Source organism: Rattus rattus, chromosome 11 (genome assembly GCF_011064425.1).
Source record: "Rattus rattus isolate New Zealand chromosome 11, Rrattus_CSIRO_v1, whole genome shotgun sequence".
Classification (NCBI taxonomy): Eukaryota; Metazoa; Chordata; class Mammalia; order Rodentia; family Muridae; genus Rattus; species Rattus rattus.
Genome location: NC_046164.1, coordinates 68,923,653 through 68,935,712, shown reverse-complemented (window position 1 = coordinate 68,935,712; position 12,060 = coordinate 68,923,653). Strand labels below are relative to the sequence as shown.

The 12,060-nt window shown below is 51.1% G+C and overlaps 1 protein-coding gene across 3 annotated transcripts in view; it reads right to left on the bottom strand.

The window, feature by feature from the left end:
- Sorcs2 (sortilin related VPS10 domain containing receptor 2) overlaps positions 1-12,060 on the bottom strand; it is a 362,100-nt gene that overhangs the window by 132,223 nt on the left and 217,817 nt on the right. For all 3 annotated transcript variants that reach the window (XM_032916916.1, XM_032916917.1, XM_032916919.1), the window contains exon 3: positions 3,631-3,730. In XM_032916916.1, the coding sequence (XP_032772807.1) occupies positions 3,631-3,730 (100 nt within the window). The remainder of the gene's footprint in view (positions 1-3,630; positions 3,731-12,060) is intronic.

The window sequence follows — 12,060 nt, the reverse complement described above, 5'->3', positions numbered from 1 at the left end:
AAATCTCACATCATAGTCACCCTGGGGGAAGGGGACAGATGTGACATTCGCCTTCGCCTCTCTTTTTAATCCTCTCACGAGCATAATGCGGGGCTCCAAATTAACAGGCCCCATTGGACTCTCAAAGGTTCTAGAAGGGTACAGTTCTCAGCGCAGCTTTCTAGACCCAGCAAAGGACGAGGTCACAGTAGGCCCTCAGCCTGTATCTGGCTTGGGAAAAGCATTCTGTCCCAGCACCAGGTACAGCCAGACCTTTGCCTGGAGCCCAGTGGACACCTGGAGCCTGACTAGAAGAGACATGAAGACCCAGCTGCCTCCTGCACAGGACAGAGACGGCTGAGGTACACAAAGCGAAGTTGGGATTGCTTCCCCAGGGAGCGTGCTGCCTGTGGGGTTTCTGGGAGAAGGCCAACAGGGGCCGGAATGACAGACCTAAGTGGGGCTTTGTGCAGCCACATTTACACATGGGGAAAACAAAGCCCAGAGTGGAAACAGGACTTGCACAAGCAGGTGGCCAGCAGCCCGAGCCTGGAATATGATAGGGGTCTGCCATTTTCCTGCCGCTGGTAACATGTAGATGAACTGAACTAGACTGGGCTAAGCTTGCATGGACCCAGGGAGCCCAGGGATCCTGGAAACATTCAAATCACCTCTCCCTAGCAGGGCTGAGTTTGTCCCGTTTTGAAACTGCAAATGTCTCACTATCTCACTCTTATCCTAGGGGTCTGCAGAGGAAGCCAGTATCCTGAATGGGAACCAGCTTGCATAGTAGGACCTTTCCAGAACTCTCTACTGAGCCCATATCCTGGGTTGCCACCAAGGCTCAGAGGGGTCAAGGCAGTGGCCCCAGTCCATGCCAGAAACATAGGCTTGACCTCACTGCTCCCTATCCAACCTCCCTTTCCTCACAGCATCTGAGGCTCTCCTGGTTCTTACTGCTTCAGCTGCCCCTGCGCCCTCCTTCCATATATGGACACAGTGTACGGGCTTCCCTGTTGGTGTACCATACTGGGCACCAACACTGGAATGGCGGGACACACAGGACTTGGGAGATGCTCTAAGCAATGGGAACAAGGCCTTGTCTGCTGAGTCTGGCCTTCAGCACCTACCTCCAAAGGTCACTTCTGCCATACACACCATCATGGACGGCTGTAGCAGGAAGGACCCAAGGCAGCCATGGAGGCAAAAGGTCTGCCCTGTTCCTTCCATGCATTCAGGATTCCCAGCAGGTAGAGGCCCCATAGCATCTCTGAGCATGGAAGATGTCCTGTCTCCTTAGCTCACTCAGACTGAGGAGAAGCCAGTTTCAGACCCAGGTCTCCTTCTATGAGTTGTGTGATGGGGCAACTCTCACCTTTCCTTCCAGTTTTCTGCCTTGGGAAATGGATGGCAATGTCTCATTGCTACAGTTGTAGGTGGAGTGAGATTGCCCGTGTGAGGAGGCATCAGGGAGGGGTTTAGGGAGAGGCATGGAAAACTAAAACCAAACCACCTTCCTCCCCCTTACCTGCCAAGCCCCAAGGCCAGGTGCCCTGGTCCTCTGCTGAACCCTCCCGCCTCTCTTCCCATTCTGTCCAGGAAGAAGCTTTCACAGTAGCAGAAGTCAAGGAGAGGAAAATAAAAAACCAGATGACCTGCTTTGGCAGGCAAGATGGGATCTCATGGAAAAGCAGTGGGGACGAGAGCTAAGAGCCCTGGCTGCCCTTACAGAAGACCTGAGTTCAGTTCTAAGCACTCATGTGGTGGCTCCTAACCATGTACAACTCCAGTTCCAAGGGGTCTGATGTCCTCTGCCGGCCTCCATGAGCACTAGGTAAACACATGGTACACATACATTCACACAGGCAAAAATGTATATACATAAAAAAATAATAATAAATAAACCTTAAGAAAAGCAAGTGGCTGAGTTAAACCGTAGCTCAGCAAGGGCTCTGTAGGTTCCTGCTCTCCGGCCTGGCTACCTGCAGTGGGGCCTGCTCAGTCTGGCTCCACTGTCCCACTGATCCCCTGGACCTTGGTCAGTGCTACAGCCTCCCGAGTACACGATGCCCTCAGCAGGAATACCACCCAGCATGTCCATGCCCTCTGTGGTGCGTCCCAGGCTCTACCAGGGCTGCATCCCTGGGGCTGGCGCTCGGCAGAATGGCTGTTTCCCTACTTTGCCCATCATCAAACAAACAAAAGCAAAAGGCACAGCTATGTGATTAACAGGTTACCTTCTAAACGACATTTCTTTAGGTTTTAGAACCTGAAACATCTGGTGACCTGCAGGCAGCAACAAGAGTGATGGCTTCCTCACTCCTCAATTCTGTGCATCCGCTAACACAAAAGCACACAAGCACTATGCTTCACTTGTTGAAGAAGAATGTTTGTGACTGGCCCCAGGAGGTCGGAGTTGATGACAAAGTCTGGTGTGTGTATGTGGGGGCTGAGGGATATGTGTATGTCATTGTGTATGTGTTATGGTTGTGTGTTAGATGTGTATGTTGTGTGTGTGTGTGTGACTGTGCATGTGTTGTATGTGTTAGGTATGTATGGTGTATGTCATTGTGTATGTGTTGTGTGTGTTAGGTGTGTGTGTCTATGTCTGTGTCTGTGTGTGTGTGTGTGTGTGTGTGTGTGTGTGTGTGTGTGTGTATTGGGGGTGGGGACAGCATGACAGGGACTGGAATATGAAGGCACCACCCAGCATGTATTCTTTATGCCCAGTGCCCCATCCCCCTCTTTCCCTCCTTATAAAAGCTACCTCACATATGAGAATCCCCCAACATGGAAATCTGAGAGCATCCTGTCTCCTCAAGGCAAGGTCTCCAATTAACTCCATTTCTGTGTCATCTCATCTGTGAGCACCGGCCTTCAAGCTGTAAGCAGTCAAGCCTGTGTCCAGTAACAAGCTGCTAGAATTTCTCTTTTGCCTCTACCCTCTGGAGCTCAGGTGCTGGTCTTGTGTGGATCACTGTGCAGGGCTCACTAAAGTCTGTGTAAGATGTGGGCTACATCCCATTTTCTTTCTGGGAAACCAAGGCACAGAGAAGTGAACCAGGATTTGAACTCTGCTCTGTCTGTGTCCTGTCCTGTGACCTTGGGACTGCTTCTCTAGACTGAGCCCAACATGCAGGTTGTTCTCCTGACTTCATGCTGGAGTTTTCGTGTAGGCCAGGATATGGCTGCACATCTGCAGGAGGGGTCTCCCATGGTCTTCCCTCTTCTACATCTAGACAGGGAGCAATAATGGGGAAATGCAGACCAAGGGACAGCAAGTAATGCTCTGATATAGAGCCAAACCAACCCTAGAGAGATGACCCCCTAGAGAAGTCTCTCAGAGCTGCCTTCAGGACTCTGAGCCAGGTGGAACTGACTCAGCCACCAGCTCACTGACTCTCCTCCCTGCCCGACTGCTGGATGTTGCCTCCGGGACAGAAGATGGATATGCCCTAGATAATCATGCAGGCCTCCTCCAAGGACCCAACTGTCAGTTTCAAATACACTCATCAAAATTAACCAAAGCAGCAAGAGCTGAAGGACAAATACCTCACATCGGACCACTGTCCCAAAGCAGGAACAGATCAGGTAGCCATGGAACGCCAGATCCCAAGGGTTGGCCACCCTGGCCTGGCACATCATACATACCTTTCTTTTGTTAGCAGGGCAGATATAGAAGTTGTCAATGACAGTGGTGACACCAGGTTGGAGAGTAAGCTTGGTGTAGGTTGTCCCAAAATCTGAGGACCTATGGGAACAGAGAGACAACTGTTAGCACATGCCCCTGGGGGTAGGCTTTGCAGCACAGCACCGTGGTGTGCCAGCGCTGGCAGGGCTGAGAACTGGGTCACTGTTGTCCTTTCCCTCCTTCTAGGAGGAACATGTCTCTGTCCCAAGTGTAGGTAGGAGCCCCGGTTCCCTTGTGGAGAGCAGGTTTGCTAAGGGTTTATGGTCCAGGCATTTCAGTGAGGACCACAAGTCAGAACTGCTTGTTTGTTTATTGGTTGGTTGGTTGGTCGGTCGGTCGGTCGGTCGGCTGGAGACAGGGTTTCTCTGTGTAGCCTGAATGTCCTGGAACTCACTTTGTAGACCAGGCTCACCTTAAACTTGGAGATCAGCCTGCCTTTGTCTCAAATGCTGGGATTAATGGTGTGTGCCACCACCCTTCTCAGATGTCAGAACCTATTAATCCTCCCGTCTCTACAATGCTTTACAAACCCTGAAGATCTATGCTGTTTTGTCCATCTCACAGAAGAGCAGTAGGCACCTAGGGGACAGTGTCCTGCAGGAGAGACCACTCAGCTGACAAGCAGCAGACTAAGGGTTCAAACTCTGGCCCATCTGATGCCAGATCACAGCAGGCTCAGCATGGCTGCGGACTGAGCTGGGGCCCCTCTGCTCTGTTCCTCTCATCCATTGCCTTCTCTGAATACTCAGTTCCTCCAGGAGCATCCAGGCCCAGGCTGACCCCCTACCTCGAGCACAAGACCACAGGATAACAGAGAAGAGAGAGCTTTGTGCCTACTGGGAATCAGACCCCAGGATCCCTGCCACCAGGAGCTGGCCCAGTGAGCTCACTAAGGGAGAACAGGGTAGTAACTCCACGCAATCCCCATTAAGTCCCTCTGCCTCTTTTCCTCATTCTTAACATGAGTTATTGGCAGAAAGTACCAATAACTTTCTGAGCCCAGAAGCCCTCAGGCCACCAAAACCAAGAAGGAGAGACATGCTAAGGTCTACGCTATGCTCCATTGGTACATCAAACCGTGGAACAACCTCTACAATGATGTGTAAGTGACAACGGCTTCCTATAATGGCTCTTTAAAACACATGGGAACTTGGGTTGAAAAGAGCATCAGAAGTTAAGAGCACTTGCTGCTCTTCCCGAGGACCCGAGTTTGGTTCCTGGCTCCCATTTGTGACTCTAGTTCCAGGGGACCCAAAGCCTGTGTCCTCCTCAGGCACCTGCACGCATATGCACATACCCATATGCAGATACACACCTACACACAAGTAGAATATAATAAAAATAGGGACTGGAGAGATGACTCCGAGGTTAAGAGCACTGGCTGCTCATCCAAAGGACCCGGGTTCTATTCTCAGCACCCACACGGCAGTTCATAACTATCTGTAATTCCAGTTCCAAGGGTTCTGACATTCTCACACAGACATGCACAGAAAGAGGACAGCCATGTACATACGTTTAAAAGTGATAAAAGTACGTCTATAATATGTGGCAACTGCAGACCATGCCAAATGCACTGGAGGAGTCAGGTTGGGTAGGGGCTCTAGCTGTGGTCAATGTTTCTGCCTAAGATCCCAGCACCATGTGGCACCTGAACACTTGAACCCTGGCTGCGATACCGCTTGTCACCTGTTCTTGCCTGGCCTCAGCAGCATCTTCCCTTCTCTGAGCCTACAGAGAGACTGGAGGAGGCCAAGGCTCCTTGTTCTGGGCCTGGAATGAGGCCATGACACCTTAGTGTAGACACCCCAGCCCATAGGTCTTCCAACTCTCTTCCTCAGTCCGTGGTGAGTGTTCTGCAGAGCTAGCTCCTCTCTGGATCTCAAGTGAAGCAGTTCCAGGAAGATGTCGGACTTTACTATCTCTAGGCTTGGTGACCACACCCAAGTTCCTTTATAAACCTCAGGGTCACAAGGTCCCTCAGGCCAAGACAAGAGGCAGCCCCCTCCCCATCCTCAGACTCTCAGGATTGCCAGGCAGGGATGTGTTCCTGGAGACCATCTGGGGTCTGGCTACTTCAGGCCTCTCTGGAAGGTGACACCATGATCCTGCTGTCTAATCAGGGCACATTTGCTCTCCAAACCGCAGAGAATTGATTTTCACTGGTAAGGGGGAAGTGAGAGGCCCCATTAGCAGATATCGATCCAAGCGCCCCAGAGCCCTGTGAAAACAATGGTTGTTTATAAGCTCAGTGCCCATAGCCTAATGCAGATGAATCTCTGGCTGCACTTTCCTGATCCTGATCCCGAGACCTGATCCTGTTCCCCAGCCCTCACATCCCTTCCTCCTGCTCCTCTCTGCCTCAGCTCCAGTCAATCTGCCCCAGCTTCTTCCTCACCCTCTGCTGCCCATAGCTAAGAACTCAGCAGCACCCATAGGTGTGGGAAGCCACAGGGAGCAGCACCCAGTGAGTGCCCCTGTGGTCTAGGACACCTATCAAGGGAGGGAGACAGACACTTGCTAAGGAAGGTAACAAAATGCTACCACATCAGATGATGAATAGCAGTGCAGGCACCAGGGAGACCCAGAGGTGGTGGGATCTCTGAGTCACAGACATGCAGGGACAAAGAGACATGCATGGGGACCTGAGGCAAGAAGGAATAGTTTGTCTGCTAGGGAAAGATACCTTCCCCTTCCCCTTCCCCTGGTTGACCAGTATCTTTGAAAACACATCGGCAAGAACATGAGTGAACTAAAGCTCTCCAGATGTCATCAGGATAAGGGAAGGGGCCACGCAAAGGCAGAGGCCACTGCTAGAGGGCTGCAGCCCCAGGAGCTGAAGGGAATGGAAATAGAGTCCGCATCAGCCTCACTAAAGGAAGTAGTCCCCAAGATGCCGCCTTCTCTCAGGGCCAGGACTTCCAAAACAACTTAGAGCTCTTTTTAAGTTCCTTAGAATCATGCGGCTGCCACAGGACACAGATGTGGCATTCCAAAGAGAGAGGGGGGAGCAAAGATGCAAAGACATATAGGGGAGAGAGATACAGATGGACGGACGGATGGACAGACTGACTGACAGACAGACAGAAGGAGGACTATCAGGGAGAGACAGAGACAGAAACTGAGTCAGAAAGAGGAGACACTGAGGCACAGACTGGGGAGGGACAGACAGACAGGGCAGAAACACAGACAAACTGAGAGAGAGATCTAGGAGGGAGTAAGTCAGATAGAAAAATAAAGAGGCAGGAGGGGCAACAAGAAGGTAGCATTGCAGCTGAAGGTCCATGGGACCCTGGCAAATGCCGAGGGGATATTAACAAGGATACCCACAGTGCCCGGCTACCTCTCAGACCCCAGGGCCTTGCATCTCACCTTACCAGCCTGACCTGCTGACTCCCAACCCCCGCCCACATTCCATCCAGAACCTCCCTGCTGCCACCGGCAGGACCTTCCTATCCACATGCCTTGAGGTGCTCCTGGGTGGTGTAAAGACTTAGAATGGGCGGAGTGGCACAGTGTAACAGGCAGCCTCTCTCCTCCTGAGGGTGTGAGTGTCCTGAGGTCGATGTAACGAACTCTCACATCACAGTGCTTAAAGCTTGGTGGACTCAGAAAGTTCAGAGAAGTCAGAAATGGGAATTCTAGGGACTAAAACTGAGGTGTTGATCTCTTCTGGAAGTTGAGAAACAGCCTATGCCCTTGCCTGCTCCACCCTCCAGAGCAGTGATTCTCAACCTGTGGGTCATGACCACTCTGGGGGCTGAATAACCCTTTCAGGAGAGTCACAAATGACCACTGGAAAATGCAGATGTTTACAGTACAATTCATAACAGTAGTAAAATTACAGTTATGAAATAGCAACAAAATACCTTCATTGGTAGGAGGTCACCACCACAAGGGTCCCGGCATTAGGATAGATGAGAACCACTGATGAAGATTTTCCTCACAATGCTGGGCCTGTGGCTTGCCTCTGTCTCTGAAGTCCATTCCCCAGGCTCTGTGTGCACATGACATCAACCACTTCTGACCAAAATTCCTCCTCTCCTGGGCCCCATGATTACCCAGGACTCAAAAGACAATCCCGAGAGTCACCCTCAGGAATGCTCGGTCCAACAGGTCAAGTCCCTTCCTCCGAGTGAGGAAACATCCGTGCAGGTTCCGGGGTTAGGATGAACAGCACCGTGCTATCACAAAGTGGGCATTTGCCTGGTCTGCAGTACACGTAGGTGCATGATGGATTCAGTACACAGCGTCTGGTGGGCTGGAGAGCCTTCAGGGGTCAGTCAGGTCCAGGTAGAGAGGGCTGGACCTGCTTTCCAGCACAACAGTCACTCGCAACCTGAGTCCACAGCACGTGGAATGTGTGGCCCATCTGGCCAAAAGCAGAATAACTGTTAAACACTGATTTCAAAGGCTCAGGGCCCAGAAAAAAAAATGTAAAATACCTCATTGTCAGTTTTATGTAGATTACATATTGACATACTAATATTCTGGATATATCGAGTTCATTAAAATCATTACTAAAATTAATTTCACCTGCTCCTAGTTTTAGTTAATAGACTTCGTTTTATTGCAGTTTGCAGATAACTATAAAATGGTGCAGTAAACGCAGTCTACCCACACCCCTGGATCTATACACAGCCCCTCTCTGCCACTAACCTCCCTCCCTCAGAGGATACATTTATCCCAAGGATGAGCCAGCAAACTCACCACCGTCAGAGCCCATGGTTCTGATGAGGGCCCGCTGACCCAACAGACCTAATACGACAGGCAAGTACCACTGCAGCATCAGGCAGAAGGGAGTCTCATCCTTGCCCTAAACACCCTCTAGGCTCAGCCTGCTACCCACCGGACCTCCAGCCATGGGTGGCACTGATCTTTTCAGTTCTGCCAGCTTTTCATCTTCTGTGGCTAGAGCCCCTTCATGAAAGCCTTCCTTCTTTCCCTCATCCATATGCTTAGGTCTCCTCCACATCACTGTCACAACTGTCCTTCCTCTTTGTACTGTGACCAACAGTGTCTTGCATAAGTCCCACGGCCCCTATTCCCAACATGCTGGGTCTGGACATAGATGAGGTCAGGGGTGCCCCCAAGGAAGTGGCGGAATCCATGTGGGCAGAATCCTCACCTGGAAAGCTCTGTCCCAGTAGGTCAGCTAAGTGGCCATGTGAAGTCCCCTTAGAGAGTGACTGGTTGTAGCATGCACCACACAGGTTTGCCACCAGGCTGCTCTGTCAGGAGGACTGACTGACTGCTGTGGCTACAGTTGATTGTGGCTACTACTGATTGCTGTCCCCTACAGTTGTAGGGGACAGCTGGATGATGACTTGAACTGGACAAATGGGGTCTGGAAAGAGCTGGAGGGAACACAGGTGACACAGAGGGCATGTGACACTGTTCAGGAACATTCTTCTTAAGAAGGCCAAGGCTAAGCTGGCACTGGGGGCAGCCCTTGCTGTGGATAGAGCCTGGGTGGAGATGGGATGGAGTTAGGAGTGACCCCAGGCACCATGCCACCTCCTTCTGGCCTCTCCCACCTTTTCCTCACCCACCCATCCAGGGTAGGAGTCCCTCCTTGGGTTTGGCGTCCACTGCTCTGAGCTGCAGGGGCTCTGGGCTGCCAACCAGGGAATCAGCATCACTCTCCTCTGAGACACTGAGGACTGGAGTCAGCAGCCTCTAAGGTCCCCATCACTGCGAAAACTGACCAATGTTCTTTACCTGCAGGTACCCCGCACCTTTTGGCAACTGCCATCTGGTCCTAGCTCTAGATTTTTAGCAAAGGCATTGGTTGAATGGGTCCTCATAAAGTGGATATGAGGGATCAGGGCCTAGCTGTGCCTTCCCACATGGCTACCTGCTCAACATCATCCCCATGAACACCTGTTTCTCAAGCAAACAGACACCCAACAATGGTGACAGGCATACAAGGGACAGTCACTCTGAGGAGCTCAAGGGTCCAGTGAGAATGACTTGGACCCTTGACCGTTTTCACTGCCTCAGAAGAAGACAAAGCAGGAGCACCTGTTCTTTGGAACACTCTAGCTCCTTCTAAGGACAGGCTGCTGGGGCAGAGGTGGCCTACAAGATGGTGGACCCTGCCCCTCTGCAAGACAGGAGGCCTCATCCCAGGAAAAGCTGGTCTGGCCCTCACTTGGCCTGGGGGAGACACAAGATACTCAGGAATAGTGGAGTGATCTGAGCCAATTGTCGGTCGATCCACAGTCGGGAGTTAGAGTAAATGAGACTGGAAGTGAACAGGGATTGGCACATTTCCCCGGCAAGGTAAGGCCACAGCCTCACCTGGTGTCTTACTGCTGTGCTTTTAACTTCTGGCATTTTGTTTCAAGGAAGAAAACTAAAACATCTAAACCAAACCACCCACAGAGTCCATGTAGCCCAGGCAGAGACTGGCCTTGAACTCCCGATTCTAACTCTAACCCTGTAATTTCAAAGCTACAAAAACTGCAGGAGTCAGGCAACCCAGGCCATTCCAGCTCTGGGAAGTAGAGGAAAAGTGGGTAGGAAGAAGAGTGGGGGTTGGCAGGGTGGTAGGTAGATGGGTTAGGTTCTCCTGGCTGCCTCAGAACCACCTCAGACTGGGAGTTTCAACATCATTGATCAAACTTTCCCAGCTCCAGATCCCAAGTCCAGGGCTCAGAGCCTGCAGGAAGAAATGCCCTGTCTTACCCCCAGTGCCCGGGGCTCCAGGTCTCCTTGATTTGTGGCTGTATCACTCTAGTTCCTACCTTGGTCTTCACATGAGATTTGGACTCTAAGTCTAGAGCTGCATAAACAACCCACGATGGTAAGGCTGTATTGTGGGGTTCTGGGAAGACATGGGTTTGGAATGTATCTGTTCAACTCACATAGGCAGCTGTAGTTACTGAGCACTGACTGTTGACCCAGGTGATTCCCAATTAGATGCTCATGGTATATGACTCTTGTTCATACCTTCTACATTTCACTAATGACACAGGAACAGGCAGGAAGTAGATAGCAATGGAATGAACAAGTCTGCGGTTTCACCACCCCTCCAGCAGCCATTCATGCTGGAGGGAAATGCACAAATCATAGAAAAGCCCAGGACCCAAGGAGCCCCTTGCTGGGACCACTGAAGGGTCTAGGGAACATGCAGTCATGGGATAATGTTGCTTCTGAAAGGACAACAGCTGAGGAACACTTGGGGACAATGCAGGGCCTGAGTGACTGGAGCTCCTCCAACCCTTTCCTCATGCTGACTGAGGTCTGCTGGAAGCAGCTAGGGGTCAGTGGTGATGTAGAATGTTCCAGTTGCCATCCCAGCAGGGACACAGAGCAAAGGTCACAGCAGGAGTAGCACTGGGCTCAGCCTCTCCCCCAGGCCAGGGTGAGCAGGACAGAGGAAGTGAAGGGATGCCACAGCCTGTCCATTTGGAGCTCAACTTATCTACTTGCTGAAACTGTCTCTTAAGGGACCCTGAATGCAGGCAAGGAAATGGAGTGGCATTTACTGCCTCAGATAAGTCTAAGTATTAGGAGACAACCGCTTCAGTCCCCAGCAAGCAGTCCAGGCAGGGAACCCTCCAGCCATCACTGGGCCTAAGACTATCTTTTCCCAAAGGGTTCCAGAACCAGTCACAGTAAGAACACCAAGATTGTCTAAAGGTCTACCAGTCAAGCACCCAGCTGACAACCAATGCTTATGGTGGTACTCTAGGTGTCAGACCTGAGCTGTGTGACCTTAGGCTAGCAGTTTTCCCTTTCCGAGCAAATTTGTCATGCAAAAGTGAGATTGCACCAGCATTGACACTAAGGAAGGATTGGAAGGAGGAAGGATGAAGCAGGAAGGGAACAGTAACACTCAAGAAGGATCTTCCACCCCACGACAGGGCACACCCTCAGGCGACTTCTTTGCTTTCAGGATCCAAACTGTTCAACTTTTTTCCTGCAGCACCGAGTGAAACCATTCTAATCTTCATTCATTTAAATTAAAAAATTAAAAACCTAGAGTCTAAAACCGGGCTAGTAGAAGTATGGAAGGCGAGCACGGTTGGAAAATTGCTATTTGCGAATCAACTGCTTAATTGCCGAGTGTTTGCACACATTCTCTTTTAAAAATGATTTCATTAAGCCATTTTCATATTCTATAATTATTTCACTGGTGGGCCACATTCTCCCCCTCCTCCCACCATGAGGCCCTGCTTTCACATTCAGCTCCCATTGCTAACCTGGAAGGCATGCACAGGTATGAGAAAGGAATGCTTCTACCAGGCAGGCATCCCCCAGCCCTCCCATTGAGGCCACCCACAAGTCCTGTCCCATGGCAGGGCCTGCACTTGTGTGGGACATGGAGTTTATGTGTGTGGAAAGGGTCCAGAACATATGCTTATGTCCATCCTGAAAACAGAGGA